Source organism: Globicephala melas, chromosome 7, assembly GCF_963455315.2.
Source record: "Globicephala melas chromosome 7, mGloMel1.2, whole genome shotgun sequence".
Taxonomy (NCBI): domain Eukaryota; kingdom Metazoa; phylum Chordata; class Mammalia; order Artiodactyla; family Delphinidae; genus Globicephala; species Globicephala melas.
In genome coordinates this window covers 93061958-93089601 of record NC_083320.1, presented here as the reverse complement: position 1 = coordinate 93089601, position 27644 = coordinate 93061958, and the positions used below count along the sequence as shown (strand labels likewise).

The 27644-nt window shown below is 35.9% G+C and overlaps 1 protein-coding gene across 3 annotated transcripts in view; it reads right to left on the bottom strand.

Moving 5' to 3' along the window:
* The window catches only part of MCM6 (minichromosome maintenance complex component 6), a 45742-nt gene that overhangs the window by 3506 nt on the left and 14592 nt on the right, over positions 1 to 27644 (bottom strand). The window contains exons 6-17 of one of the 3 annotated variants that reach the window (XM_060302486.2): positions 27445 to 27590; positions 26530 to 26680; positions 21899 to 22040; positions 19316 to 19457; positions 18493 to 18600; positions 17470 to 17625; positions 14832 to 14960; positions 12946 to 13107; positions 6746 to 6787; positions 4271 to 4406; positions 2741 to 2896; positions 377 to 516 (exon numbers count right to left, since the gene is read on the bottom strand). In XM_060302486.2, coding sequence (XP_060158469.1) covers positions 377 to 516; positions 2741 to 2896; positions 4271 to 4406; positions 6746 to 6787; positions 12946 to 13107; positions 14832 to 14960; positions 17470 to 17625; positions 18493 to 18600; positions 19316 to 19457; positions 21899 to 22040; positions 26530 to 26680; positions 27445 to 27590 — 1610 coding nt within the window. The remainder of the gene's footprint in view (positions 1 to 376; positions 517 to 2740; positions 2897 to 4270; positions 4407 to 6745; positions 6788 to 12945; positions 13108 to 14831; positions 14961 to 17469; positions 17626 to 18492; positions 18601 to 19315; positions 19458 to 21898; positions 22041 to 26529; positions 26681 to 27444; positions 27591 to 27644) is intronic. The other 2 variants (XM_060302488.2, XM_060302487.2) reach the window with 2 other exon arrangements.

Here is a 27644-nt window from a genome sequence, read left to right as displayed (position 1 = left end):
GTTGAAAGTATAAGAAAAAAGTGATCATGGGATAGATTTTAAGCTGGGTAATGGGGGAGATAACATGAGGAAGGATAAAATGCAGAAAATAGGTGACAGTGGTCAGGACGCTCAAAGGTTTATGGTAGAGTGGAAAACAAAGGTTAAAAACACACAAATAATAAGACCCTAAATTCACTTTACCAGCTTTAAGTTCTGCTTATTTTAGCAGAAGAAATAAGTCAATTAACTGTTAATAATTCTCTCTTGTTTTATACAACTCCTAATTCTGACTAGATCCTAATGATTCAAAATAAATGAACATCTAATGAACCTACAAAGATTTGAGGCATGAACTCCTTCTGTAATACCTCAGCAAGCTTAATTATATACGTACATAGTGGGTGAGTCGATAAATGACTTTCTCTATGATTCTCTTTTTATTTATCAGCTCCTCTTCAGAATCTATTTCTGATTCGATTTCCTTCAAGTACCAATTAACAAGCTCACTCCTCTTTAATGCCGACTCATCCTCTTCTGTAACAACAAAAAATACATTTAAAAAGGATTAAATTATCCTTGTAGCAAACTGTATTGCCAATTCTTGGAGTCTGCATGCACAAGATAATGTACAGATTAGATAACCTTCAATCTGTCAGAAAACATATCTGCTGAAATAAGATTTGCAATCTTCCAGCATAAGCCTGAAAAATATTACTTGAATTAAAGTATGCCTTACTTTATCTTGAAAAGAAAAATCTAAAAAAATAGAGATTATAAGAAACAAGTTTCTTAAAGCTATAACGACTTCAAAGTATGAAGGTGTTTCCTTCACCTTCTCATGCTTCACCACCTATGATAATCTGTCAACAGCAGTTGAAAGCGTAAATTAGGAATGAAGTCACAGCAAGCAAAACTGCTTAAATACAACTATTCCTCTTTGGAAAGGGGAACACTTTATGGAATTGAGGTCAACCAAGGAGTGAAATCCATAGGTGTTCACTCAAAAATAAAAAATTACCAATTTATTCCAGCAAGGTCTATCCTTATTGACTGAACTACCTGCCCTTTAGGGTCCAGAACTCTAAATTCACAAGAGAAGTTGGAACCTGGCAATATTTTAAACTATCACAGATATAAAGTATACTAAAAGAAAACTTCATTTGTCTTGATTTTAGAAATTGCTAATAAAATACAAAATCAAAATAGGAAAATTTTAGCTTTACTGATGATGCCTCTGAAAAGTTTTATTATGGTTGTACTGAAATTTCAGTGGTTTGTCCAAATGCTTTTGAGTAAGTAATCTCTTTGGTTTACAGTTTAAAGTTTTGCCAGGGGACTTCCCTGGTGGTCCAATGGTTAAGACTCTGCACTCCCAATGCAGGGGGACTGGGTTCCATCCCTGGTTGGGGAACAAAGATCCCACATACCGCAATGAACCCACGTGCCCTAGAGCCCATGTGCTGCAACCAGAGAAGCCTGAGAGTGGCAACGAAGACCCAGAGTAGCCTAAATAAATAAATGAACTTTAAAAAAAATAAAGTTTTGTTAGAAAACAGCTGTCTATCTGAAGACTGAGAATTAATAACTTACCTGGCTGGGTGAATAGCGTCTTTTTTCTTTTTTTAGGGAAAGGAGGAAGACCTAGAATTTATCTGTGGAATGCACTGTGTGGGTGCTAATCGTATCTTTGCTCCATTGATGGTTGGCCATGTTTAAAACTTAGTTGCATGAGAGAGAGAAAGAATAAGTACAACATGAACACAGGAATGTTTGCTCCCAAAACTTTTTATGTGAGAAGGGACTGGAACTAAAACCTCTCTGTCCTAGTGGCCTCTTTACTGCCTTCTTTCCTCCTTCCCACTGGTCCACAGTTCCCAGGGGAATGAGGGCAGAAACTAAAGGGCTTAAATCTTTTAGTAAGCTAAGACAATCTCTGGTGTTCTCTTCCTCCATCGCAGTTAGGACACTCTGATGAGAATATGTCTGGAAGCCAGCATACTGACAGTCAAATAAGAATTTTTTGATGGTTAATCACCAAATCGAAGTTTAAGTTCAACCCCTTGATTTAATCACTTTTCCTTCTGCCTTGTGGCTAACTACAGGTTGAGAAAACCTGGATAGCATGGTAAAGCAGTTAAGAACAGGAAGGGTAGTAATGTTCAGGTATCACACTTTACCTACAGAGAAATGAGGATTTTACTTCATTTCTAGTCTGGAATGTACTTGTGCTAATAGCCTTTTGAGTTTCAATTACTTGTCTATGATATATAAACACTCTAGGAGTCCATCCATTTTAAACAAACCCATTGTAAGGAAAAGTGACTTTGCATCTGTAAAAACATTTGTTAAGTGCGTCTTTATATATTATCAGATCCCAAATTCAGCTTCACAAATATTAAAATAGGCCAAGGACATTAATAAGAATGAGTCATAAACCTTTGACAATGAACTTGTGGGGAAACGTCTGGGCTGGTAGATATGCTGACATTCCCTAGTAGATTTTGTTTGCCAAAGTGAGCTTGTCTAACAGTTTCTCATCTCTTCTGACAAAATAACACAATCTTTAGCAATCAGAAGTTGTTAGCTGATTCACTTTGTCATAAAGCAGAAACTAACACACCATTGTAAAGCAATTATACTCCAATGAAGATGTTAAAGAAAAAAAAGATGTTAGACAAAAAAAAAAAAGTTGTTTATGTGAATACAGCTTATGTAAGTGACTCAGCATGTGAGCAGCACTAAGTATGTATGGCCTCACCTTCTTCCATCTTTCTGAGATGAAGCACAATAAGGTTAGAGATTCGGCAGTATTCGGAGAAGCCCAGCCTTAAGGAGGCTTTTGGAACAGCATCTTGGTTCATGTCTTCACTGTGGCCATTAATTCCATTCACAGGAGCAGGGATATCAGCATGACCTAAGTGAAATATTAACTGTTTGAATCTTCTTTCTGTGCCTCCAATACTCCCCTATTAAATGTTTATAAATATACTACTTATATTTTAATACTACTATTAATAATATTAATATAGTTATATAATTATAACTATATTATATAGTTATAATTATATAACTATATATATTATATATATTTATATATAGTATATATAGTATATATAAATATATAATATATAAATATTTATGAGTATTTTTTATAAATATAAATATTATATAAAATTTTTATATTTATAAATATATATAAATATTATAAAAATATTTATATTTAAAAAATATATATAAATATATATTTTTTATATATATTTTATATATAAATATATTAAATATATATAAATATTATAAAAATATTTAAATATAAATATTATGTAAAAATATATAATTTTTTATATTATTATATATAAATTATATATATAAATATATAAATATAAATATAAATATTATATAAAATATAGTTATATAATTATATATAATATATAGTTATATAAATATTATATAAATATATATTTATATATATAATATATATTTATATATATTATATATATTTATATTTATATATATAAATATTTATATTATATATATAAAATAATATTTAATTATATATATAATTATATTTATATATATATAAAAATATATAAAATATATATTTATATATTTAAATATATATAACTATATATAACATATATAATATATATATAACTATATTTTATATAATATATATAAAAATAAATATATATTTATATAATATATATTATATAAAAATATAGTTATATAATTATAACTATATTATATAGTTATAATTATATAACTATATATAAATATATATAATATATATATTATATAACTATATATAATATAAATAATATAGTATTAAATTAAATAATTGATTTAATACTAATATTAATAATAATATATTTATACTTATATATATAAGTATAAATACTTATATTTTAATACTATAACCATATAGTTATACTCAGTATTTAGTAATTGTATAAATAAATTAGAAAGTTTATAAATGCTACCAGTGAAGACAAAAACCCATTTGGAAGGGATGGGAAGATTGGGAGATAAAAGGATTTCATAATCTGAAAGTGCATTTGCAATATTAAGTCCACTGTCTCCATTTTGGTGTTTTTTCTCTCAGTCTTTCAAGCATATATATTTTATATCAAGTAATTATATTTTAACTTAGAAACAGTTAATAAAATTCAATATCCATTTTTTCCCCTTTTGCTAATAGACTTCACAACCATCAGTAAGTGCATTTTTACCATGACATCTCAGAGAACATTTTGGTCCCTAACTCTAGAACAGTCATGAACAGACACCTCACCATGGATGCCATCTGGGCCCTCATCTACCTCCATCTGGGCATCTTCGTCTTGATCTAGATTGACATCAGGTGTTTCTACACGGATGATTGATTTATTCAGTAACCTGAAAGCTTCCTTCACATGTTTAGGCTGGACCTAAGCCAATCAAGATGAAGTAAATCAGTAAGCCAGTCTTTTTGATACAACAAACAGACTTTCTCCATATGAAATTACAGTGGCATTTTGGTTTTCTCACATTCTCCCTCTACACAACATAAAATATGAGAGAACACCATAAATTCACCAGAATGGTTAAAAGGACCAACAATATTGAGAATGTAGACAACTTTCATTCACTGCTGCTGGGAATATAAATTGTTACAACCATTATGGAAAACTGATTTTCAGGCTTTACTAAACTGCACACACCTACAATCTATGACCCAATGATTCCACTCCTAGACACACACCAAACAGAAATGTAGGTATAAATACATCAGATGAACTAAAAGACCTGCACATCCCATAAGAACCCAAATTGGAACTATCCAAATGTCCATTAATAGAAGAATGAGCCAATCACTGTGATAACATTCACTGATAGTTACGTGTATTTAACCACAACTGGGAGGGGAAAAAAGGTTGAAAACAACCTAACTAACCATCAGGAAAAGTATGGTTAGAATACTATATAACCATAAAGAAAAAAAAAAAAAGGTTATCCTCAGAGAACAGTAGCAGTGACTGTAAACAAACTGAAAGGGTAGCTCTTAGAGATGCTAGTAAGGAATGTTCAACTTCCTGATCTGGGTATAGATTACATAGATACGTTCATTGAAAGTTAACAGAACTGTACACTTGTGATTTGTGCACTCTCTATACGTATGTTTTGCCTCAAAAAAAAAAAGCCTACTTAGAAGAAAAATTACAAGTCTATTTGGGGGCAGGGGGAGACTGCTTTAAGTCTTTGTATGAATAATCAACAGTCTCTCTAAATCTACTCCCTTCCTAATGAGCTGAGCCCTATAACAATAGATAAACCCAGCAGAGCAGCCTTTTTTTTTTTTCCTTTAAATACATTACCACCTGCAATGAAACTTTAAGCCATTTGAGAACAGTCAATATCAAGACATATCCTAGTAAACTTACTGGTCTACAAAAATAAGAGAGAATACTTTGGAAAGAGAAAAATATCAAACTACTTATGGAGGAAAAATTAATAATCAAGGGCTGGCCTCAGATTTTCGCAAAGAACAACTGATGTCAGGATACAGTAGAAAAATTTCTAAGAAAAGAAAATATGAGCCAGAGGTTGGATGTCATTCAGGTAAAGACTACAAATAACCCTGCTGAACATAACACTCAGGGAATATTATTCCCATGAACTCATCTTTTTCATCAAACCCTTGAAAAAAGGCCAATTTTCAATCAGTGAAGTGATAAGTTAGAAATCGTAACAAATTTATCTCCAATGATCATGCCTTGCACACATTTAGCTACAAAACTAAGACTTAAACAAACGTGGGAATCAAGAGTGACAACAAAATGTAAATGGTATATTTCCTGAAGATAGAGGGGTACAGGGAGACCCAAGAGATGGGAGTAAATTTGCTGATAGCCCCCAAAATGAGCGGAAGACGTAAATAAACATTTCTCCAAAGACATATAGATGGCCAAGACGCATATGAAAAGATGCTCAACATCACTAACTACTAGAGAAATGCAAATCAAAACTACAATGAGGTATCACCTCACACCAGTCAGAATGGCCATCACCAAAAAATCTACAAACAATTAGTGCCGGAGAGGGTGTGGAGAAAAGGGAACCCTCTTGCACTGTTGGTAGGAATGTAAATTGATACAGCCACTGTGGAGAACGGTATGGAGGTTCATTAAAAAAACTAAAAATAGAATTACCATATGACCCAGCAATTCCACTACTGGGCATATACCCAGAGAAAACCATTAATTCAAAAAGACATATGCACCCCAATATTCATTGCAGCACTATTTACAATAGCCAGGTCATGGAAGCAACCTAAATGCCTATCAACAGATGAATGGTTAAAGAAGATGTGGTATATATATACAATGGAATATTACTCAGCCATAAAAAGGACAGAAATTGGGTCATTTGTAGAGGCGTGGATGGACCTAGAGACTGTCATACAAAATGAAGTAAGTCAGAAAGAGAAAAACAAATGTCATATATGAACACATATACATGGAATCTAGAAAAATTGTACAGATCAAACTTTTTGCAAGGCAGAAAGACAGAGAACAAACGTATGGACACCAAGGAGGGAAAGGGAAGGTGGGATGAATTGGGAGATTGCAATTGACATATACATACACTAATATGTATAAAATAGATAACTAATGAGAATCTGCTGTATAGCACAGGGAACTCCACTTTGCTGTACAGTAGAAACTAACACAACATTGTAAGACAACTATATCCCAATTAAAAAAAAATTTTGCTGATTGCCTCTCACCTGTAACAGATGATAAATCAAGCCATGGATAAGCATATCTGACTGTGCAAAGGTAAACAGTAAAATATTATTTACTAAAATCAGGTGGTTGGGAGGGAAGGGAAGAAGAAAGAAGATGAAACATGCTAATTTTATCACTTCATAGTAGAGAACCAATAGAGAACTAAGGGTACAATATAAAGTTATAATAATAAAAGTAACCACTAAAATAACTTTCTGAATCTCAGAACTACACATACAAGCAAAAGCAAAGTGACCACAAAATGAAAAATCATGTCAACTATAAAAAGAAAACAAAAACGAAAACCCAAATAAACCTATCTCTCATACCAATAAATGTAAATGGGTTTAACTTACATGCTAAATAAATTTTCTTTGCATCACAAAACAAAATCCGACTCTATGCTGTATATGTATATAAGACACACTTAAACTTACTCAGAAATGCCGAAAAATAGTAAAAAGTTAGGCAAAGGTATACCTGTATACCTAACAAAGAAAGCAAGGTGGAGTTCAGGCCAAAAGGCATAAATGAGACAAAGTTAGAGGGTACAAATCTCAATGAAAATATATGTATCAGTTAAGAGAACAACAATATCAGTAAAATAGAATTTATAGGAGAAAAAAGGATAAATACAAAGAGACAATAACTATGTTGGTAGAGAAATAAAACCTATTCATAGGAGACTTTTCTTTTAATTAATTAATTAATTTTTGGCTGCACTGGGTCTTCATTGCTATGTGCAGGCTCTAGTTGCAGCGAGTGGGGGCTACTCTTCATTGCGGCGCCCAGGCTTCTCCTTGCGGTGGCTTCTCTTGTTGCGGAGCACGGCCTCTAGGCACGTGGGCTTCAGTAGTTGTGGCTCACGGGCTCTAGAGCGCAGGCTCAGTAGCTGTAGCTCACGGGCTTAGTTGTTCCACAGCATGTGGGATCTTCCCAGACCAGGGCTTGAACCCTTGTCCCATGCGCATTGGCAGGCGGATTCTCAACCTCTGCACCACCAGTGAAGTCCCCATAGGAGACTTTTAACTTTCAATCTAGAGAAGATACAGTAGACCAAAAAACCCCACAAAAAAATAGAAGACCTATGTAACATAATAAGGTAACCTCCCCCTTCACAGATATATAAAATTATATACACTGTAAACAGAGACTAGGCCTTCCATTGAGGTGCTCATGGAACACTTATGGAAATGGGCTCTGGGCTACAAAGCATCCAAAAAACCAAATTCCAAAAAACCAAAAAACTAAATGAGAAACATAGACATCATTTTCTAATCACAATGCAGTAAAATTAAAACAAGCAACCAAAAAAACATTCTAACTGGATATTATTAAACTCTGAAACAACTCTTGGTAGTGGATACTTTTCTAGGAAAATGTAGCTTACCAAAACTGACCCAAGAAGAGATAGAAAATCTAAACAAGACTGACTTCCATGGCAGAAATTAAGAACGATGCACCCAAATTGTATACACTAGACCCAGAGAGTTTTACTTGAGAATTCATATCAGTAAAATAGCAGATAATTTTAATGCAATAGAAAACCATTCTAGAATAGAGAAAAAAGGGGAAAACTTTCAAAAATGTAAATGAAATAACCACGATAATAAAACAGACTGCAAAAACAAATGGAATCAATGTTTTTTATGAGTACTGCTTTAAAAATTCTAAATAACAGCAAACAGAAGCCAAATGCATTAAAAAAAAGTGGGATTTATTCCAGGAAGGCTTGACATTAGAAAGTCTATTAATTTATTTTTCATTTTAATAGATCCAGGAGAAAAAAAAATCATGATTAACTCTATACACACTAAAAAGACAACTGGCCAAAAAAAAAAAATCTTCTTGATAAAAATATTCAAGACATAATAATAAATGTATAGTTCCTATTGATAAAAACACATCGTATCTCAGCCACAGAGCCAATTAGGAACAAGAAAAAAATGTCCAATGTCATAATTATTAGACATTGTATTACAACAGCAAAGGTAAATTAGTGGAAAATATGGGAAAAGATTAAGTTTCTTTTTCAGTAAGAATAGAAAGAAAAACATATGCCATTTATCATTTGCAAATAAGAACAAAAATCTGGAAAATCAACAGACTCAACTGAAAAACTACTACAAACAAAAGGCATCAGTATAGTACAAAACTAGCATACAGAAATCAATAGTTCATATATACACGCAACAACCAGTTAAAATATAAAATGAAAAAAGTCTACCTTCAATACCCACAAAAATAACAAAATATCAAGAAATAAATTCAACAAGAAACATGCAAAAATCATATGAACTTTAAAACCTATTGAGTGAAACAAAAGACATATGTGGAAAAATCTAGAAACAATAAATGCTGGAGAGGGTGTGAAGAAAAGGGAACACTCCTACACTGCTGCTGGGAATGTGAATTGGTACAGCCACTATGGAGAACGGTATGGAGGTTCCTTAAAAAACTACAAATACAACTACCATATGACCCAGCAATCCCACTACTGGGCATATACCCTGAGAAAACCATAATTAAAAAAGAGTCACATACCAAAATTTTCATTGCAGCTCTATTTGCAATAGCCCGGAGATGGAAACAAACTAAGTGCCCATCATCAGATGAATGGATAAAGATGTGGCACATATATATAATGGAATATTACTCAGCCATAAAAAGAAACGAAACTGAGCTATTTGTAATGAGGTGGATAGTCCTAGAGTCTGTCATACAGAGTGAAGTCAGAAAGAGAAAGACAAATACCGTATGCTAACACATATATATGGAATTTAAGGGAAAAAAATGTCATGAAGAACCTAGGGGTAAGACAGGAATAAAGACACAGACCTACTGGAGAACGGACTTGAGGATATGGGGAGGGGGAAGAGTGAGCTGTGACAAAGCGAGAGAGAGGCATGGACATATATACACTACCAAACATAAGGTAGATAGCTAGTGGGAAGCAGCCGCATAGCACAGGGACATCAGCTCGGTGCTTTGTGACCGCCTGGAGGGGTGGGATAGGGAGGGTGGGAGGGAGGGGGACGCAGGAGGGAAGAGATATGGGAACATGTGTATATGTATGGCTGATTCACTTTGTTGTGAAGCGGAAACTAACACACCATTGTGAAGCAATTGTACCCCAATAAAGATGTTAAAAAAAAAAAAAAGACATAAGTGGAAAGATAATGAGGTCTCTGGTACTCAGAACTGTTAACGAATGTTTGCATTTGTCATTCTAGACACCTGAAAGGAAGGCACTGCTTTAACCTCTTGAACTTAGGCATGGCCGTGTTAATTCCTCTGACCAATGAAATGTGACCAGCAGTGTCATGTCATTTCTAGATAGAAGGTTAAGAAATGGCATATGATTCACCTTGTCTTTTCTGTCTTCTGTGATCATGGAAGTGTATGTCAAGAAAGAACCTTTACATCAGCCTGAATTTCTGAGCGATGTGAAGCGCAGAGCCTCTGGCTAACATAAATGAACATGAAGCATGAGCAAAAAAATGTAATTGTTTCTGTTTTAAACAGCTGAGATTTTTATAGTGGCATAATCTAGATTCTAACTGCTATTATGCTTTCTTAGAAAAAATCATCATAAAGAAGTCAATTCTCCATATTAACATATAAATTTAACATGTTCTCAATATCAATAATTTTGGGGGGGGTATACTATTTTTATTTTATTCATATTTAAATTTCACCTCAAATACTGAGCTCAAGTATATGCTGGCCCTATGTTCAGATTTTTGAAATAAAGATAAATGGACAGATAGCTTTAAGGGTGAATGTATTTCATATTTCACAATATATTCAACAATTAGGGAAAATCTAGGGGGTGGTATTATTATATACCTTTATACATTTGGTAGCACAAGTACAGGGAAAAGCCATGCAACTGGAGGAAAAACCCATTTCAGGGCTGAACAGAGAGGTCCTTGAATGCCAACAGAATCTCCCCTTGACTTCAGACAAACCAAGGAGTCTGTCAGTATACAAAAAACACTGAATTCAGGAGCAATAGGATAGGTATTAAGGAATTGGTTCTTGCCAATCAGGATTATGTGGGCCAGTCTGAAGTGAGCAGAGGTGGCTGGAGGCTGGAAATGTTGTAGCTCAAGTTCAGAATCTATAGATTAGAACAGCAGTCTAGAGACAGAATGGTTAGTGCTTTGTTCAAAAATTCCTGGGTTTTCCAAACAAGTTAGGATGCTTTCCTCAAACAGTGAATATCACTCATCAATAAAAACCAAAACAAAACAAAGCCAGCTGGCTATTAAGTTCACAACAGCCAAAAGAGAACAATGCAGTTGAACATGCATTGGAACAAAAGTGCAACAATGCAGTGGAACAAAAGAGAACATTTAAAATATTGTGGTACTAATGCAAGAGGAGGCTAAGACAGCATAGGAACAGAATTCAGGAAAGAGATCCTAACAAACACAAGAATATATAATAAAAGCATACCAAACCAGTGTGGAAAAGACGGATTGTTCAGTAAGTGGTGTTGGAACAACTAGGAAACTAGCTGAAAAAGAATCAACTGATTTACACCTCACATCTTACAGAAGGATAAATACCAAATGTTTGAATGATTTAAATACAAACAATGAAACCATCTAAATGCTTGAGGAAATCCTGAGAAAATTCTTTTATAATCTTAGAGTGGGGGAGGCCTTCTAATAAAGTAAAAAGTGAACAAAGAATATGATCATAAAAGGAAGTAGAAATGGCTCTTAAATATATGCAAAAACACTCAATTTTATTCAGGAACTGCATCTGTGTATATATATATGCATATATGTATATTTATTTTATATCATATGCATTTACTACCTATTGAAAAACCAAAAAAAGCAAAGAAAAATCTGTTAGAAATTCTCCAAGACACATCAGTTCTATGAAATTCATTTTAAGAAACATTACAATGAAGAAAAAAAGAAAGGTACAAATGTTAGTATGGTTTTTAAGAATTCCCCTCCATCATGGCCTATTCTTTCTCTACAGATTCCACTATATTCCTCCCAATACCCTTCACTCTAAACTTTCCACCTTCACTCTAAAAATTCCTACCAAAATTCTATACACCCTTCAGTGATCCAGTTTAAATGTTGGCATCTCCCCAAACCCTCCACCTTTGTTATGAAATAATTCATCGATCTCTGTACTCTTTGCTGATGACACTCCATCTAATATCGTCTCTCATATTTCACATGCTTAATTAAACATATGTCTTGCTCCCACCAAACTATCAGCAATGGAAGACAGGGGCTCTTTTATTCATCTCCTAACTTACAAAGATGTCCAATAAATGTCAGGAGAATCAAAGAATAACAAGTAAGACAGTGTGAAAGTATTTTGTAAACAGTAAAGTACCACATCAGAGAATTTGAAAAATTAGACAAAAGGAAAAAAGCCAAAAAATGAAATCTATGAGATAGAAATGGTGAATGAAGTAAGAACAGTGGTTACTTCTGGGGAAGGAAGGGTGCAAGGGAACTTTTTAGGATGATGTAAACCTTCTTTGTTATAAGCTGAGTGGCCACAAGGGTGTACGTAAAAAGTCAAAGCTGTACATTTTTCTCTATGTGAATTATACCTCAATCATACTATTAAGAAAAATAGCCAAACTCCTTCCTCAAACAAAATCTTACACTGTCTAAAATATAAAGCTAGATAAAAGCAGGGCTTGTTTGCTTGAAGCAGAGATGAGGGCATCCTTCCACTCTGCCCCCCATTTACTCCCTAAATACCCACTGACATGTACCTGTAGAACCCAGGGCTCAAAGAACAATTTAATATACACATGTTATACAAAGGAGAATTCCCTTATTAGGAGACTGGAGGCTACATTATCATATCTGTATCCCCTCCCACAGGCCTAGCACATTGTAGGATTTAAACAAATTTTCCTTGAATGAATGGCATTAATCTTGAACTCACCTCTATATGTATGTACTCTATAATCTATGTCATGATTATCTCATTATCATTAATCTAACTACTACATTCAAAAAATGGTTGACAGCAACATTCTTCAAGGGGAAAACCCCAGGGTCAGGGGTCATGTATCCTATGAGCACTCAATAGTCATATAAAAATAAATCTGCAGCTAATGCTAGTATGTCTTATACCAAACATAAAAACAGCTTGTAAGCCAACAAATCAATTTCTCTTTCCCATTATGTTAGAGTGACTTTGATACCTCATCACAGCAGTGCATCCGAGCCATTGCTTCAGAGAGACGGATCATGCTCTCAAGCTGTCGCACTGTAATCCTCCATGAAGACTTGGTTACTCCAGAACCATCCCTCTGGCGGAGGCGTTTATACTGTTCCACAATGAAGTCCTCCGACTCTTTAGAAATCTGTTCCAGAATATCAGTGAAGTCAGAGCATTTCTACTTAATGGGAGCAGCTTTAAACATTAAGTTTAAGAGCCTTCCAGGTGAAGATACTCTGGGGGAACTAAGAAGGTCAAAACTTTGAAACCAATGACAAGAAATTAATACTGAAATGCCTTTCAAAAGAAACTAACACAAAGGAGGACTATGAATTCCATGTACTAATTTTATGAATAGGAAGACAGTAGAGTTAGTATTTAAGCAAATGACCATTTCTAAACAATGTATACTTTTATACCCAACATGCGAAAGCTCATTAAACAGATTACTGCTCAGGCTATTCTTGAGGCTCAGTTAATTAACTTATGCAGTCTTTGGGAAAAAGAAAAGTCAATATATATAATACTGCCCCCTATCAGTGGCTTCACGTTCTGTGGTTTCAGTTACCTGTGGTCACCTGAAGTCTGAAAATATTAAACAGAAAATCCCAGAGATAAACAATTTATAAGTTTTAAATTGTGCACCATTCTGAGAAGTGTGATGAAATTTTATGCTGTCCAATGTCCCATCTGGGACAAGAATCATCCCTTTATCCAGTGTATTCACGCTGTATATGTTACCTGCTTATTAGTCACTTAGTAGCCATTTTGGTTATCAGATCAACTGTTAGGGTAACATAGTGCTTGTGTTCAAGTAACCCTTATTTTACTTAATAATGGCCTCAAAGTGCAAGAGTAGTAATGCTGGCAATTCAGATATTCTCTTATTGTGCCTAACTTATAAACTGAACTTTATCACAGGTATGTACGTATAGGAAAAAACATCGTACATATAGGGCTTGGTACTATCTGTGGTTTCTGGCATCCACTGGGGGTCTTGGAACATATCCCCTACTGTATATATACCTTATTATTAATTAAATAATAACAACAAAATGAGGCATTCTAAAGAATACTGTTTTTCAGAGCAAGGAACTAAGCATATTAAGGAAGCATGCCAAAGTCAAGAGGGACCAGCGTAGTCATGGAGAATAAATGCCTCTGCAAACAAAAGTGCTTTACCCTTCCCTTGGGACAGTGAGAGTCAATCCCAATATTAAGTGAAGGTGATAGATAATTAAAATCTAAGCATAACTCCCAAAAGTCAAGCCAGAAAGAGTGTAAAAACCTCAACCAGAATCAAACAATTTTTTTTTTGTACTCTACTTTAGGAAAATGTCAAAAAAAATGCATTATGGAGGTTTATCTTAAAAATAAATGTCCAAGTGAGCACCCTGGATCCTGTATTGTAAAAGTTACTCATGTTCATTACAATAACCTAGAGGAATACAAGCTTCCCTCAGAGACAGATTTGAGAGCATTCAGTAGACTACTGATTTAAACACATGCAGTTTTAAGATTCTTAGGAATAATGGTTGAAATAAAAGGATATCCTACATTATTTGGTTATTCAAAACTGTTCACCCATAAAAATCTTTTTATTATACCTAAAAAGTTAAAGAAATTGAACTTTTCAGACTTTTAAAAAATTCCCTTTCTCAAGTCTCTCTGAGGAAACAAACTGTTCTCAAAAAAAAACCAAAAACAAACCAGAAAACCCAAACCAAAATCAAACCAACCAACTAACCAACCAAATGACCTTAAACACCCAAACAAGTCAGGTTCAGTTAATTTCCATACAACGCTTTTGTTTAAATGCCACTTTCATATACTTATTATGCCCAATTACAGTACAAAAGGGCAGGTTACCTTGGGCTTAAACTGTCTTGCAAAAAGAAGATACCTCCTGATATCATCAAGGGAATACACACGATCAATTGATTCTTCAATTCTTGAATGCAAGTCTACTATTCGCCTGGCGATAGCATAGTCTGTAACCTAATTCAAAATAAGAAAGTCATTTTAATCAGTTATAGTAATATCCACTCCAGACTATCCCAGGCATTAAGAAATTTTTTATAGCTAACAACAATAGCTCTAATATGCCACCATAAGATGTATTAATGGGTTCAAGTTTCTGATGAAAATTTAGTACCACATCCAAAATCAAAAGTTTAAATGTATACCTTTGCCCTACTCTAAGACTATTCCTGAAGGAATTTACTGACTTTAATATGGCAGAAATAAGATTTCTAGGGCCCTAAGTGTGTCTAGAAGCATTAATTCATGCAACCCTCACAAAAAATTTACTAGGTAGATAATTATTACCCCCATTTTACAGATGAATAAATTGAGGCCTGGAAAGATTAAGTAACTTGTCCACACAGTTAGTAATAGAGCAAGGATTTGAAGAGTCTAGTTTCAGAGTCCATCCTCCTAGCCACTACATTACGTTGCCGCTTATGAACATACGAATGATGATCATCACAGAACCGTTATTAACATTGAAAAAAATAAAATCACACTAAAAATATGCAATACTCTCAAACAGTACAGAAAAAAAAAAGTAGAGATACACAGCAAATGGTAAAGCAAACAGGGCAAAAAGTTAATGTGAACTGAATAAAGGGTATATGAGTATTATATGCACTATTATATTTCCTGCAACTTTTCTGTAAGTTTGAAATTATTTCTAATTAAAAAGCTAAAAAACTAATTTAGTAAATTATATATAGACAGAAATATATGAAAATCAGACAATGCCCAACAATGGGGAGGAGGGGACTGGGTTAAACATTTATATAGATTTGTGAAGGAAAAGAACCAAACCCAAACATAAAAAACGAAAACCCTCTAAACATTCACATTAATGGGAGGCAAATTTTATCTAGATGAATTTAAAATTTTGCCGTAAGCAAGAGGTATGCATTGTACCTAATGTACTGTAGGACCTCCATGCTCAGCAATTAAAAGTACAGTACAACATGACCTTCTACAGAAGGTCATTTTGTACTTCTGTGCACATCTGAGATGGGCAATGTTGTTAAATATTTAAGTCTAAGTATAAATAACTCTAATACTGACATGTTAGAATGTAAGTAAATCTGCAGTTTTTTAAAAAAAAATTTCTTTTATTTATTTATTTATTTATTTATGGCTGCATTGGGCCTTTTTTGCTGCGCGCAGGTTTTCTCTAGTTGCAGCGAGAGGGGGCTACTCTTCATTGAGGTGGCTTCTCTTGTTGTGGACCATGAGCTCTAGGTGTGCGGGCCTCACTAGTTGTGGCTCACGGGCTCTAGAGCAGAGGCTCAGTAGTTACGGCGCACGGGCTTAGTTGCTCCGCAGCATGTGGGATCTTCCCAGACCAGGGCTCAAACCTGTGTCCCCTGCATTGGCAGGCAGATTCTTAACAACTGTGCCACCAAGGAAGTCCCTAAATCTGCAATTTTATATTCAATCTTAACATTCTTACACAATTAGGAAAAAAAATGTGACACATGCAATAATTTGATAGGAAGACAGAGGAAGACAAATGACTCAATTTGAAAAAAAAAGAAAAAGAAAAAGAAAAATTTGTTTGGAACCCCAATTCTTTTCAACCTTAATGAAAGAACAAAAACAAAAATCTAATAAAAATCATGGGCTTCCCTGGTGGCGCAGTGGCTGAGAATCCGCCTGCCGAAGCAAGGGACACGGGTTCGTGCCCCGGTCTGGGAGGATCCCACATGCCATGGAGTGGCTGGGCCCGTGAGCCTGCGCGTCCAGAGCCTGTGCTCCGCAACGGGAGAGGCCACAATAGTGAGAGGCCCGTGTACCGCAAAAAAAAAAAAAACCTCTTAAAGAGTATGGTTGGGAATTAACTGAAATACTGTTTTTTTGAGAATCAAAAAACAGTAACAAGGGGACTTCCCTGGTGGTCCAGTGGTTAAGAATCTGTCTTCCAATGCAGGGGACGCGGGTTTGATCCCTGGTCAGGGAACTAAGATCCCACATGCCGTGGAGCAACTCAGCCTGCACGCCACAACTACTGAGCTCGCATGCCACCACTACTGAGCTTGTGTGCCTCAATTAGAGATCCTGAGTGCCACAAACTACAGAGCCCACATGCCCTGGAGCCTGTGCACCAAAACTAGAGAAGAGAAAACCTGCATGCCACACTAGAGAGAAGCCTGTGCAACACAACAAAAGATCCCGCGTGCCGCAACTAAGACCCAGTGCAGCCATAAATAAATAAGTAAATAAGTAATAAATCTTTAAAAAAAACAAAACAAAAACAGCAACAAAACCAAAAAACTTGATATTCAACACAATTAAGCAGAACAAGCAATTCAAGTGATTTTCAGTTGCTTAATAAACCCCTGTCCAATCCTGTGCCACTCTGAGAGAAATGAAAGGTCAGTGACAACACATGCACCAGTTCTTCAGGAGTACATCCTCCAGGTTTGTCTCACTCAATTACTCAAACTGGAAATAATAAAGGAAGCTCAGAGCGATAGCTCATAGTTACCTCATTACATTCATCCACAAGTATAAAGAAGAGATCAAATCGGGACATGATAGGAGCTGACAAGTTTATATTCTGTTTCAATGATTTTGATCTGTCATAGTGTCCACTGATTGGGTTTGCTGCTGCCAAAATGGATGTCCTGGCATTTAGAGTAGCCTGACCACAAAAGGAAAAATCGTGACAGGTTTAAAAAGACAACTGTAATGGCATATGACAAAATGCTCAACCTCATTCATAATGAACTAAATGCAAACCAAAAGAATAAGATATCATCTTTCACCCAGTGAATCATCAAAATTAAAGTCTGATAATATATAGCAACAGGTACTCCCATATGATGTTGATGGTATGATGTGCACACCCTTTAAGCCAGCAATTTCTTACTAAGAATTTATCTTGCAGCTAGGTACAGGAAGATATGTACAAGGATGTTTACAATATTGTTTGTAATACTAAAGGCTGGAAATGACCTGAATGTCACTCTTCTTTATAAGAGTCTAATGAGCCAAACTGGGGTATGTACAATTGAAAATCATGGAGTAATAAAAAGACAAGTGGATCTAATATATACTGGTATAGAAAGATTACCAAAATAAAATTATGAAGTTAAATGAACAAGGAACAAAACTGTATGTGTATTATGCTTATTTATGATAAAATATTCCTAAAAGGGACATAAACTCAGCAGATACTTCTGAGAATCTATTGGTGCTAGGAGTTGGAGGGGAAGATTTTTTTTTAACTTACGGTTTAAAGTATTGCTTACATTTTTCTTAACTATTTGAATGTATTACTTTTATTTTTAAAGTTTGATTTCTCTCTAATGCTAGTTACAATATTGTACTTATTATTTTCATTTAAATAATCCATCGACTTGATTAATAATCCTCAAGGCTGTGTTTTCCGTTTCAGTAAACTGCATTTCATGTTGAAGTAATGCATTTTATCCAAGTGATCGTCTAGAGCTACATTAATCTACAAGGCTAAGGCAAGATGCAATGGAACAGAAGTGGACACACGTACCTTCACTCCTGCTTTAGTGATGGAGATGGTCTGCTGTTCCATAGCTTCGTGAATAGCAACTTGATCCCGCACCTCCATCTTATCAAATTCATCAATACAACACACACCCTGTAACCAAACAAACCTAGCATAAGAAACTGCCTTTCAGATGTCAAACGGCAAGGAAACTCAAAGTTTGCTACCACAGAGACCTTTCAGTTCTTTTAAACAACTAAGATAGGTAAGTAAGCAATCCTAACTCCCTCTACTAGAATAAGATAGTACAATAGTTCCCAGAGCTCGAGGGAACCATACTCTTTTGACTCATTTTAAACCAAGAGTGAAACTAAAAACATGCAGTTACTTATTGCACTTTTATTCAACATCAAAACCTTGTATAAATCTCAGGGTCAAAATATTCTGGGTTACTACCTCAGTGTTGACTTTAGGCTGGGAAAGTGAAGGATGGAGTTGGAACATAATGTTTATAAGTATATATAGCTACAATTTACACGCATTCACAGAGCTAACTGATCTATGACAAATACATGCAAAATGCAATAGATATACTCATAGATGTGTCACAGTCTAGAAAGGAAAACTGCTGAGAAGTACTAGTCACAGCAAACACACAAGCTCAGGGCAAGTAATACGTTCTAGAGAAGTTCAGAAAGTGCTTATTAATGATGACAATCCCAATTTCTAGATTAATAAAACCATGAATTATTTATTAAAAGTACTTATTAAAAAGAGGACATCTCCTTAATAGGAACGTATAGGCCTTTATTGATAGGGATGGGGATATTCTGATTTCTTTATATCCAAGAGGGTAAAACGTTCTTACATTATCAGCCAGCATCAAAGCTCCAGCCTCAATGACAAACTCATGAGATTCTTCATCTCTCACAACAGCTGCTGTTAAGCCAGCAGCACTGGATGCTTTGCCACTGGTATAGACAGCTCTGGGACTGAATTCCTCCACGTGCCTGTTCAAGGTTATCATATTCATTAATATATGACTACAAAGCAACCTTTTCAGGATTATCAGCTGGTTATGGCTTATGTCAAGTAAGAATTTAAATTTCTAAAAGAACATTTGAAAGAGGCATTAAGAAAAAAAGCAATTCATAAAGACACATGCCATAGACCAAAGAGAAAGCCTTTTCTCCTTTGGTCTTTTAAATAGGTCAAATCCATTCCTGTTAAAGGAAGATGAAGTTCATACATGGCAAAAACAATAATAAACAGTTCAGCAAAAATGATCTATTAGAAGGCCTTGCACTTAAAATGAAAACAAACAAAAAACAAAACAAAACAAACAACTACAACGAAAAAAAGAAAAGAAAACAAAACAAGATGGGACATTTATTCCAAAAAGGCAAGGCTGGTTTAACATCTAAGAATCAATAACATGCCATATTAAAAAATGATAAGAACCACCTTAACAGATGCAGAAAAAGCATGTCAAAAAATCTAACGGCCATCATGATAAAAACTCAACTAACTAGAAGAGACTTTCCCTCAATCTGGTAAAGGGCATCTATGAAAACCCACAGCTAACATCATACATAATGGTAAAAGGCTGAATGCTTTCCCCCTAAGAGCAGTAACAAGACTTAGGGGTCTGCTCTTGCCACTTCTATTCAACATTATACTGAAAGGTTCAGCCAGGGCAACTAGGCAAGAAAAAGTCACCCAGATTTGAAAGAAACAACAACTATCACCATTTGCAGTTAACATGATCTTGTCGACAGAAAATCCTATGAAATCCACTATAACAGTTAGAACTAATAAGTCAGTTCTTGCGATGCTGCAAGATAAAAGATCAGTAATTGTATTTCTACACACTTGCAATAAACAACCCAAAAATTTAACTAAGAAAACAGTTCCATTTACAATAGCATCAAAAAGAATAAAATACTTAGAAATAAGTTTAATAAAAGAAGAACAAGCTTATACCCTGAAAACTACAAAACATTATTGAAAAATTAAAGAAGACCAAGATATCCCATGTTAATGGATCAAAAGACTTAATATTGTTAAAAAGCAAACATAATCGTGTACAATACTGTTCAGAGGCAACACTGCAGTACATCTTTCTGTGGTGGTGGTGGGAGAGGTGGGAGGCAGGGGCAGAGGAAATGAGAAAAAAAGAGAATTCTCTTAACACAGGACTATTACCTTCAAATCTAGAACTCAGTCACTGATATACTTGAAGGAAATAGTATTTAATTATAAAACTTCAACTAAAAATGTTTCAGCTTCTAGAACATTTCCATGTTAAAAATTTCCCAGACAAATAAAGGAAAGGCAGCTTGATATAGTATGAAGAGCACATGCTTGGCAGTCAAAATGCTAAGTTCTAATATTCATGGCTTAGAGGCACTTGTCAGCTCTATGCAGTTAGGCAAATTACTGAGGCTCAGAGAAGTTTTGCTTGCCTCCCTAAAAGAAGAGAATAATATTACATGCCTGTCTGGATGCTGGTAGGATAAGACATAACACACACACACACACACACACACACACACACACACACACACACACACACACACACACACACACACACACACACACACACACACACACACACACACACACACACACACACACACACACACACACACACACACACACACACACACACACACACACACACACACACACACACACCACCAAGAACACAGCAAGTGCTCAAAAACTGGTTGCTCTTATCTTGACCTCTAAGTTTCTTAAAAGTTTGAAAGTAAGCAAGTGTTTTATTATAGCTTTTAAAAAGAAGCAAAAATTGCTAAAGTAGTACTCATACTGATAGGTTTAGCATAAAATGTCTCATCTTTATCACACTGTTTTTGGAAAGAGTGTCCTCTTTAAGAACCTTAAGGATGTTTGTATTCTTAATCTCAGCAATCCTATGCCTAGGAATTTACCCAAAGGAAAATAATAAAATAAAAACTTATACACATTATGATGTTCACTGTATTTGACTATTAAAATAAATTACTGTTAAATTGTCTAATATCAGGCTAGGGGAATGATTTTGTAAGTTATACCAACAAAAAACAACAATCATGAACATAAAGAAACATGGAAAAATATTTAGGGTAAATTAAAATTATGCATGCTGTGACTTACAACCATGAGAATATATATTCATATATTCAAAGACTTTTACACAAAGATTAAAAAAATTCTATGTGGGACTGGAATTACAGACAATTTTTCCCTATTCCCCAAAATTGTAAAATGTTCTTACATTCTACTTAACAAATTAAGGTGTACTTAACCTAAGAGAGTTATATATTCAACAGTCATACTTTATACTCCTGCTCCGGTAAGGGCACACTGACTGCATTCTTGGTAGCACAGAAAGCCTGGAACTACGCATATTGTTTTCTCTGCTGTACTATCTCAGGCAAACACTTACTTGAGAAACTGGCTCTTAGCTGTACTTGGGTCACCAACAATGCAAACATTTATGTCCCCTCGAAGAGAGGTTCCTTCCCCTGTTGTCTTTGGAACACCACCAAAGAGCATCAGCAAGATACCCCGTTTTACTTCGTCATTGCCTGAAATGAAAATCCAAGGTATTTTTCAACATGAGGTTAAACAATTTCACAGGAAACTACAAAGGCATATTTACCAACCAAAAGAGCAGAGACCGCTGAAGAAAAGCTAAGACTAGAGTAAAAATATATGGTTCTTGTCCTGTGAATGTAAAGTCACCCAGTCACTGTCCTAATGTCTTCACCTAATCATAGATGGCAATGCTCACCATTCTAAGAGCCTCTCCTTGTCCGTAAGTCCTACTTCCTAAACAAAGCCTTTCCCCATGTCACAGTCCTCAAATATCTCTCCCCATAAATAAACTATGTCCACTACAGCCTACCACATTTGCTAGTTCTTTCTACAGGCAAGTCTTACAGCTCTACCAAGAGTTTGAGGAAATGGTCCATGACTTACTTCTTTTGTATCAGGTACAGTGACCCATGCTGAATATAAATACAAGCTAATTGAACTGATATGGATTAGATAAGATGCTGAATGTGATTTACAGCTGCTTCTGAGAACTGTTTATAAATGCAATATAAGAAGGAAATGCACAATTAAAAAAAAAAAGACAACACCAGATTTTTAGAAATGTGATACCAGAAGAAACATTTTTCCATTTTAGTTATTATGACTTTCTGTGAATTCCATCAACAAAGTGCTAGGTACATTTATACAAAACACTCCTTAAAAGCAAAAAATTAAAAATCCAATCCAAAAACAAAATTTCTCTGACTCATAACCTATATGAAACAAATGTGTTGGAGGTGTGGTAGTTTTAAAATGGCCCACAAATTATTTGATAATCCGCTTTTCTAGATGGAGCTTAATTCTCCTCTCCTTAAGTGTGGCTGGGCTTAGCAACTTGCTTCCCACAAATAGCCTATGGTAGAAGTGAAGGTGTCTTAACTTCTGACACTAGGTCCTGAGAAGCACTTTGCTTCCTCCTTGCTCTGCTCTCTTGGATTGCAGGCTCTGGGGGAAGCCAGCTGCTGTGTTGTGAGGACACTGAACCAGCTCAATGGAAGAGACTCATGTGGCAAGGAACTGAGGCTTCCAGCTGACAACTAGCACTAACATAAGCAGTGAGTAAGCTCCCTCATCAGTGGATTCTCCAGCCCAAGTCAAGCCTTCAGATGACTGCAGCCCCAGATGACGTCTTGGCTACAAACTCATCAAAGACTGAGCCGGAACCACCTAGCTAAGTCTCTCTCAAATTTCTGACCTATAGACTTTATGAGATAATGTTTGTTGTTTCAAGCCATGAAGTTTTGGTATAATTTGTTATGTAGCAACAGTTTAGTTTACAGGGGAATGGAGCAACATAAAATTTGACACCTACTCATTATAAGGGAGGACACTCTAAAATCCACAAAAGATTATTAACATAAAAGAATTTCAGTTCAATTTCATTGACCAAATATTTAAGTAGAAAAAAAGGTTAATTTTCAATGATTAAAAATATATACCTAGGGACTTCCCTGGTGGTCCAATGCTTAAGAATCTGCCATCCAATGCAGGGGACGTGGGTTCAATCCCTGGTCAGGGAACTAAGATCCCACGTGCCACAGTGCAACTAAGCCCGTGCACCACAACTAGAGAGCCTGGATACCACAACTACTGAGCCTGCATGCTCTAGAGCCTGTGTGCCATAACTAGAGAACCCACACACACCACAACTAGAGAGAAGCCCGTGCACTGCAATGAAGAGCCCACACACCACAATGAAAGATCCCGCGTGCCGCAACTAAGACCCGATACAGGCAAATAAATAAACAAATAAATATTTGTAAAAATCCCAATAGCTTAAAAATATATGTATATACCTAAGAGAAATACCCATAATCTTTTTTTTTTTAAAAAAGATGTTGGGGGTAGGAGTTTATTAATTAATTTATTTATTTTTGCTGTGTTGCATCTTCGTTTCTGTGCGAGGGCTTTCTCTAGTTGTGGCAAGCGGGGGCCACTCTTCATCGCGGTGCGTGGGCCTCTCACTATGGCGGCCTCTCTTGTTGCAGAGCACAGGCTCCAGACGCGCAGGCTCAGTAGTTGTGGCTCACGGGCCTAATTGCTCCGCGGCATGTGGGATCCTCCCAGACCAGGGCTCGAACCCGTGTCCCCTGCATTAGCAGGCAGATTCTCAACCACTGCGCCACCAGGGAAGCCCCAAGTACCCATAATCTTATGAATTCTTGCCATAACTCCAACTGAATGCGGAAGATAAGGATGGAAAAAACAAGGGTAAAGCATGAGGCCTGAAAATTTAGTCAAATCCTCAACACACAAGGGGATTTAATGAAGTGAGCAGCTAGTAACCAAGAGCTAAGAAAATATGAAAGAAGAAACCACAAGCTATAGGCATAGTAATATAGCCAAAAAACATCAAGAAATCTCTCTCCACCATGAAAACTAAAAAGAAAAATGAGATCAGGATATTAATCTGGCATATTAGAGTATACTTAAGTGCAGTTCTATCCTAAAGCCAGAAAAAAAGACTAAATGACCTTTTTTTTTTTAAAAAAAAAAAAACTATGGTAGAGGGCTTCCCTGGTGGCGCAGTGGTTAAGAATCCGCCTGCCAATGCAGGGGACACGGGTTTGAGCCCTGGTCCAGGAAAATCCCACATGCTGTGGAGCAACCAAGACTGTGTGCCACAACTGCTGAGCCTGCACTCTGGAGCCCGCAAGCCACAACTACTGAGCCTGTGTGCCACAACTACTGAAGCGCGTGTGCCTAGAGCCCGTGCTCCGCAACAAGAGAAGCCACCGCAATGAGAAGCCTGCATGCCACAACTAGAGAAAGCCTGCGCATAGCAATGAAGACCCAATGCAGCGAAAAATAAATAAATAATAAAAATTTAAAAAAACTGGTAGAGTGACGAGGGCTTGGCGATGGCAGCCCTGCAAGCGCACAAACGGCTGTCGGGAGGCTGCTGTGTGGCGGCCGCTGAGACCTTCTCTGTCTGAGCCACAGTTCCTGAGTCCGGGGTCCCGTTTCCCGGAACCTTCAGATTTAAAGTACTACATGAAAATGAAAAGAAAGGTGGTGTATGCTGCCAGCAGGCTGAGATTGGGTGCTAATGAGGAAGCCTTCATTTTAAAGGAAGATTATGAAAGAAGATGAAAATTAAGATTGCTACAGGTTTGAGAACAAGAAAGAGATATTGCTTTACAAATAAGAGAAGATATAAAACAGAGAAGAAATCAGCAACTCACTCGTTTGGCAGAAGAACTAAGGACAGAATGGGAGGAATCACAAACTCAGAAAATAAAGAACTTGGAAAAACTGTATTTGGCAAGTTTAAGAAATATGGGAGAGGGGCATCAACAAGCCAAAGAAAATGTAAGTGAGCACTTATTTGACTACCTGCCTGTGGTAGTGATACTTGTTAAAAGTAGATTACAGTTGTTAGACACTTATAAAAATGTTTTCATGGGCTTCCCTGGTGGCGCAGTGGTTGAGAGTCCGCCTCCCAATGCAGGGGACACAGGTTCATGCCCCGGTCGGGGAAGATCCCACATGCCGCGGAGTGGCTGGGCCTATAAGCCATGGCCGCTGAGCCTGCGCGTCCGGAGCCTGTGCTCCAAAACGGGAGAGGCCACAGCAGTGAGAGGCCCGCGTACCACAAAAAAAAGAAAAAAAAAAGTTTTCATGTATAGAATTTGCTGCGGGCAGTCCGAACTTTTTTGTAAATTTAATATAATTTAAGAATTCTGCTAGGTTCATTTCCTAGTAAGAGTCATGTCAAGAATAATCTATTTCCAATGATGTTTAAGTTAACATTATTCTCTAACAAATTTATGGTTACCAAAGGGGGAAGGTGGGGGGGATAAATTAGGAAGTTGGGATTAATATATACACAGTACTATATATAAAATAGATAACCAACAATGACCTAGTGGATAGCACGGGAAACTATACTCAATATTTTGTAATAACCTATAAAGGAAAACAATCTGAACAAGAATATATATATGTATATAACTGAATCACTGTGCTGTATACCTGAAACTAACACAACATTGTAAATCAACTATACTTCAATTAAAAAAACCAAATATTATTGTCTTCCAGTCCTTAACTATCTGTGTAAATAAAATAGTAACCTTCAGGAAAAAAAAAATTGTGGTAAAATATACACAACTTTTAAGTGGTCCAGTGGAATTAAGTACATTCATTATCTTTTATAACCATCACCCCTATCCATTTCTAGAACTTTTCATCATCCCAAACAGAAACTCTATCCATTAAACAACAATTCCCTATTTCCCTCCTCACCAGGTAACCTCTTTCTACTTTCTTTCTCTGTGAATTTACCTGTTTTAAGTACCTCATTTTAAGTGGAATTGTATAATATCTGTCCTTTTATAAATGACTTTTTAAAACCCCTTCTAAACCCACTAAAAAACTTTCATAACCTGACTTTTGTGTTTTAAGAAGTCACATGTTGCTGTTTTATAATCATTATTTTGATTTCAAGTTTATGCCACAAATGGATAGAACTCTTACCATGTATAGTAGGGAACAGGCTTGTACAAAGATTGTGGTATAGATTTTTATCTTGACTCATTTCAAACACTTTCTCCCACTCCTTCACAGTCATTTGGTTCTTAATGCTCTCAGCTGTCTGTTCCTCATCTCGGAGCTCTTTTCCTCCGAACTGAGGGGTGGAGAAGAAAGGAAAAAAATAGTAGTATAGAAACAGTCAAAATAATGTGAAAGAGAAGAAACATCACCACAAACGAAATATAGCCTGGGAGGTCAACTTCAGAATCTGCTGACTGTAAAGGTTTTTTAAAAAAATCTCCTAACCAGTATGGCCTAAGTTAAGATACTGAAGAGCTTGTCATTTGTCCAGTGATTTAAAAAAAACAAAAAAAGCTACCACTATTGTTTTGTATTGCTATCTAAATGAATCTAGATGCTCATGAGATGAGCCATAATAAAATGTTAATCACTGATATGAAGATGAAAATGAAGAAACAGTACATTATGTTCACCACTCATTTTCCAAACTTTTCCTCACTGCTTTCCCCTCCTGGAACAAAATCAAGCTCTGAAGAACTACAATACCTGGGGTCGATCACTCTCAGAAAGAGCAGTATACTGTACTTCCCAGATACTAAATTTTTCTACTTGTACTTTCTCGAGGAACGTGACAGAGGAACTTTAACAATTAAAAACAGAAAAACAAAAACAGAAAAACCACTATGAATAATAATAGTACCAATGCTCTTAAAGCATTGAGCTCTTATGTACAAAAATAAATAAGACTTTTCCTTAAGATCGGGAAGACAGACATGAAAAAATCTGGTTTTAAAACTAAAGAACAAATCTCAACCCAACCCTGTTTTTAACACTGAGTTTGCGGCAGCCTCAGGGGATGCCTTTCTTAAGCTCTGCCATTCTACTAAGAAGACTCACCCTCGGGTTGGTTGGTGCAACACAACAGGCAAGAAAGACCAGCCTGTATGAAAGATCCCTAACACCAAGTGCCCGGAGCCCTCGAATGCCTTCTGTCTCATATCCATCAACACCACTGACACGGTAATTAGTTTCTGCACGTGCTCCTGAAACAATGAATGATAGACTGTTTCACAGCTCAAATACTGAAGGTGCTGAGA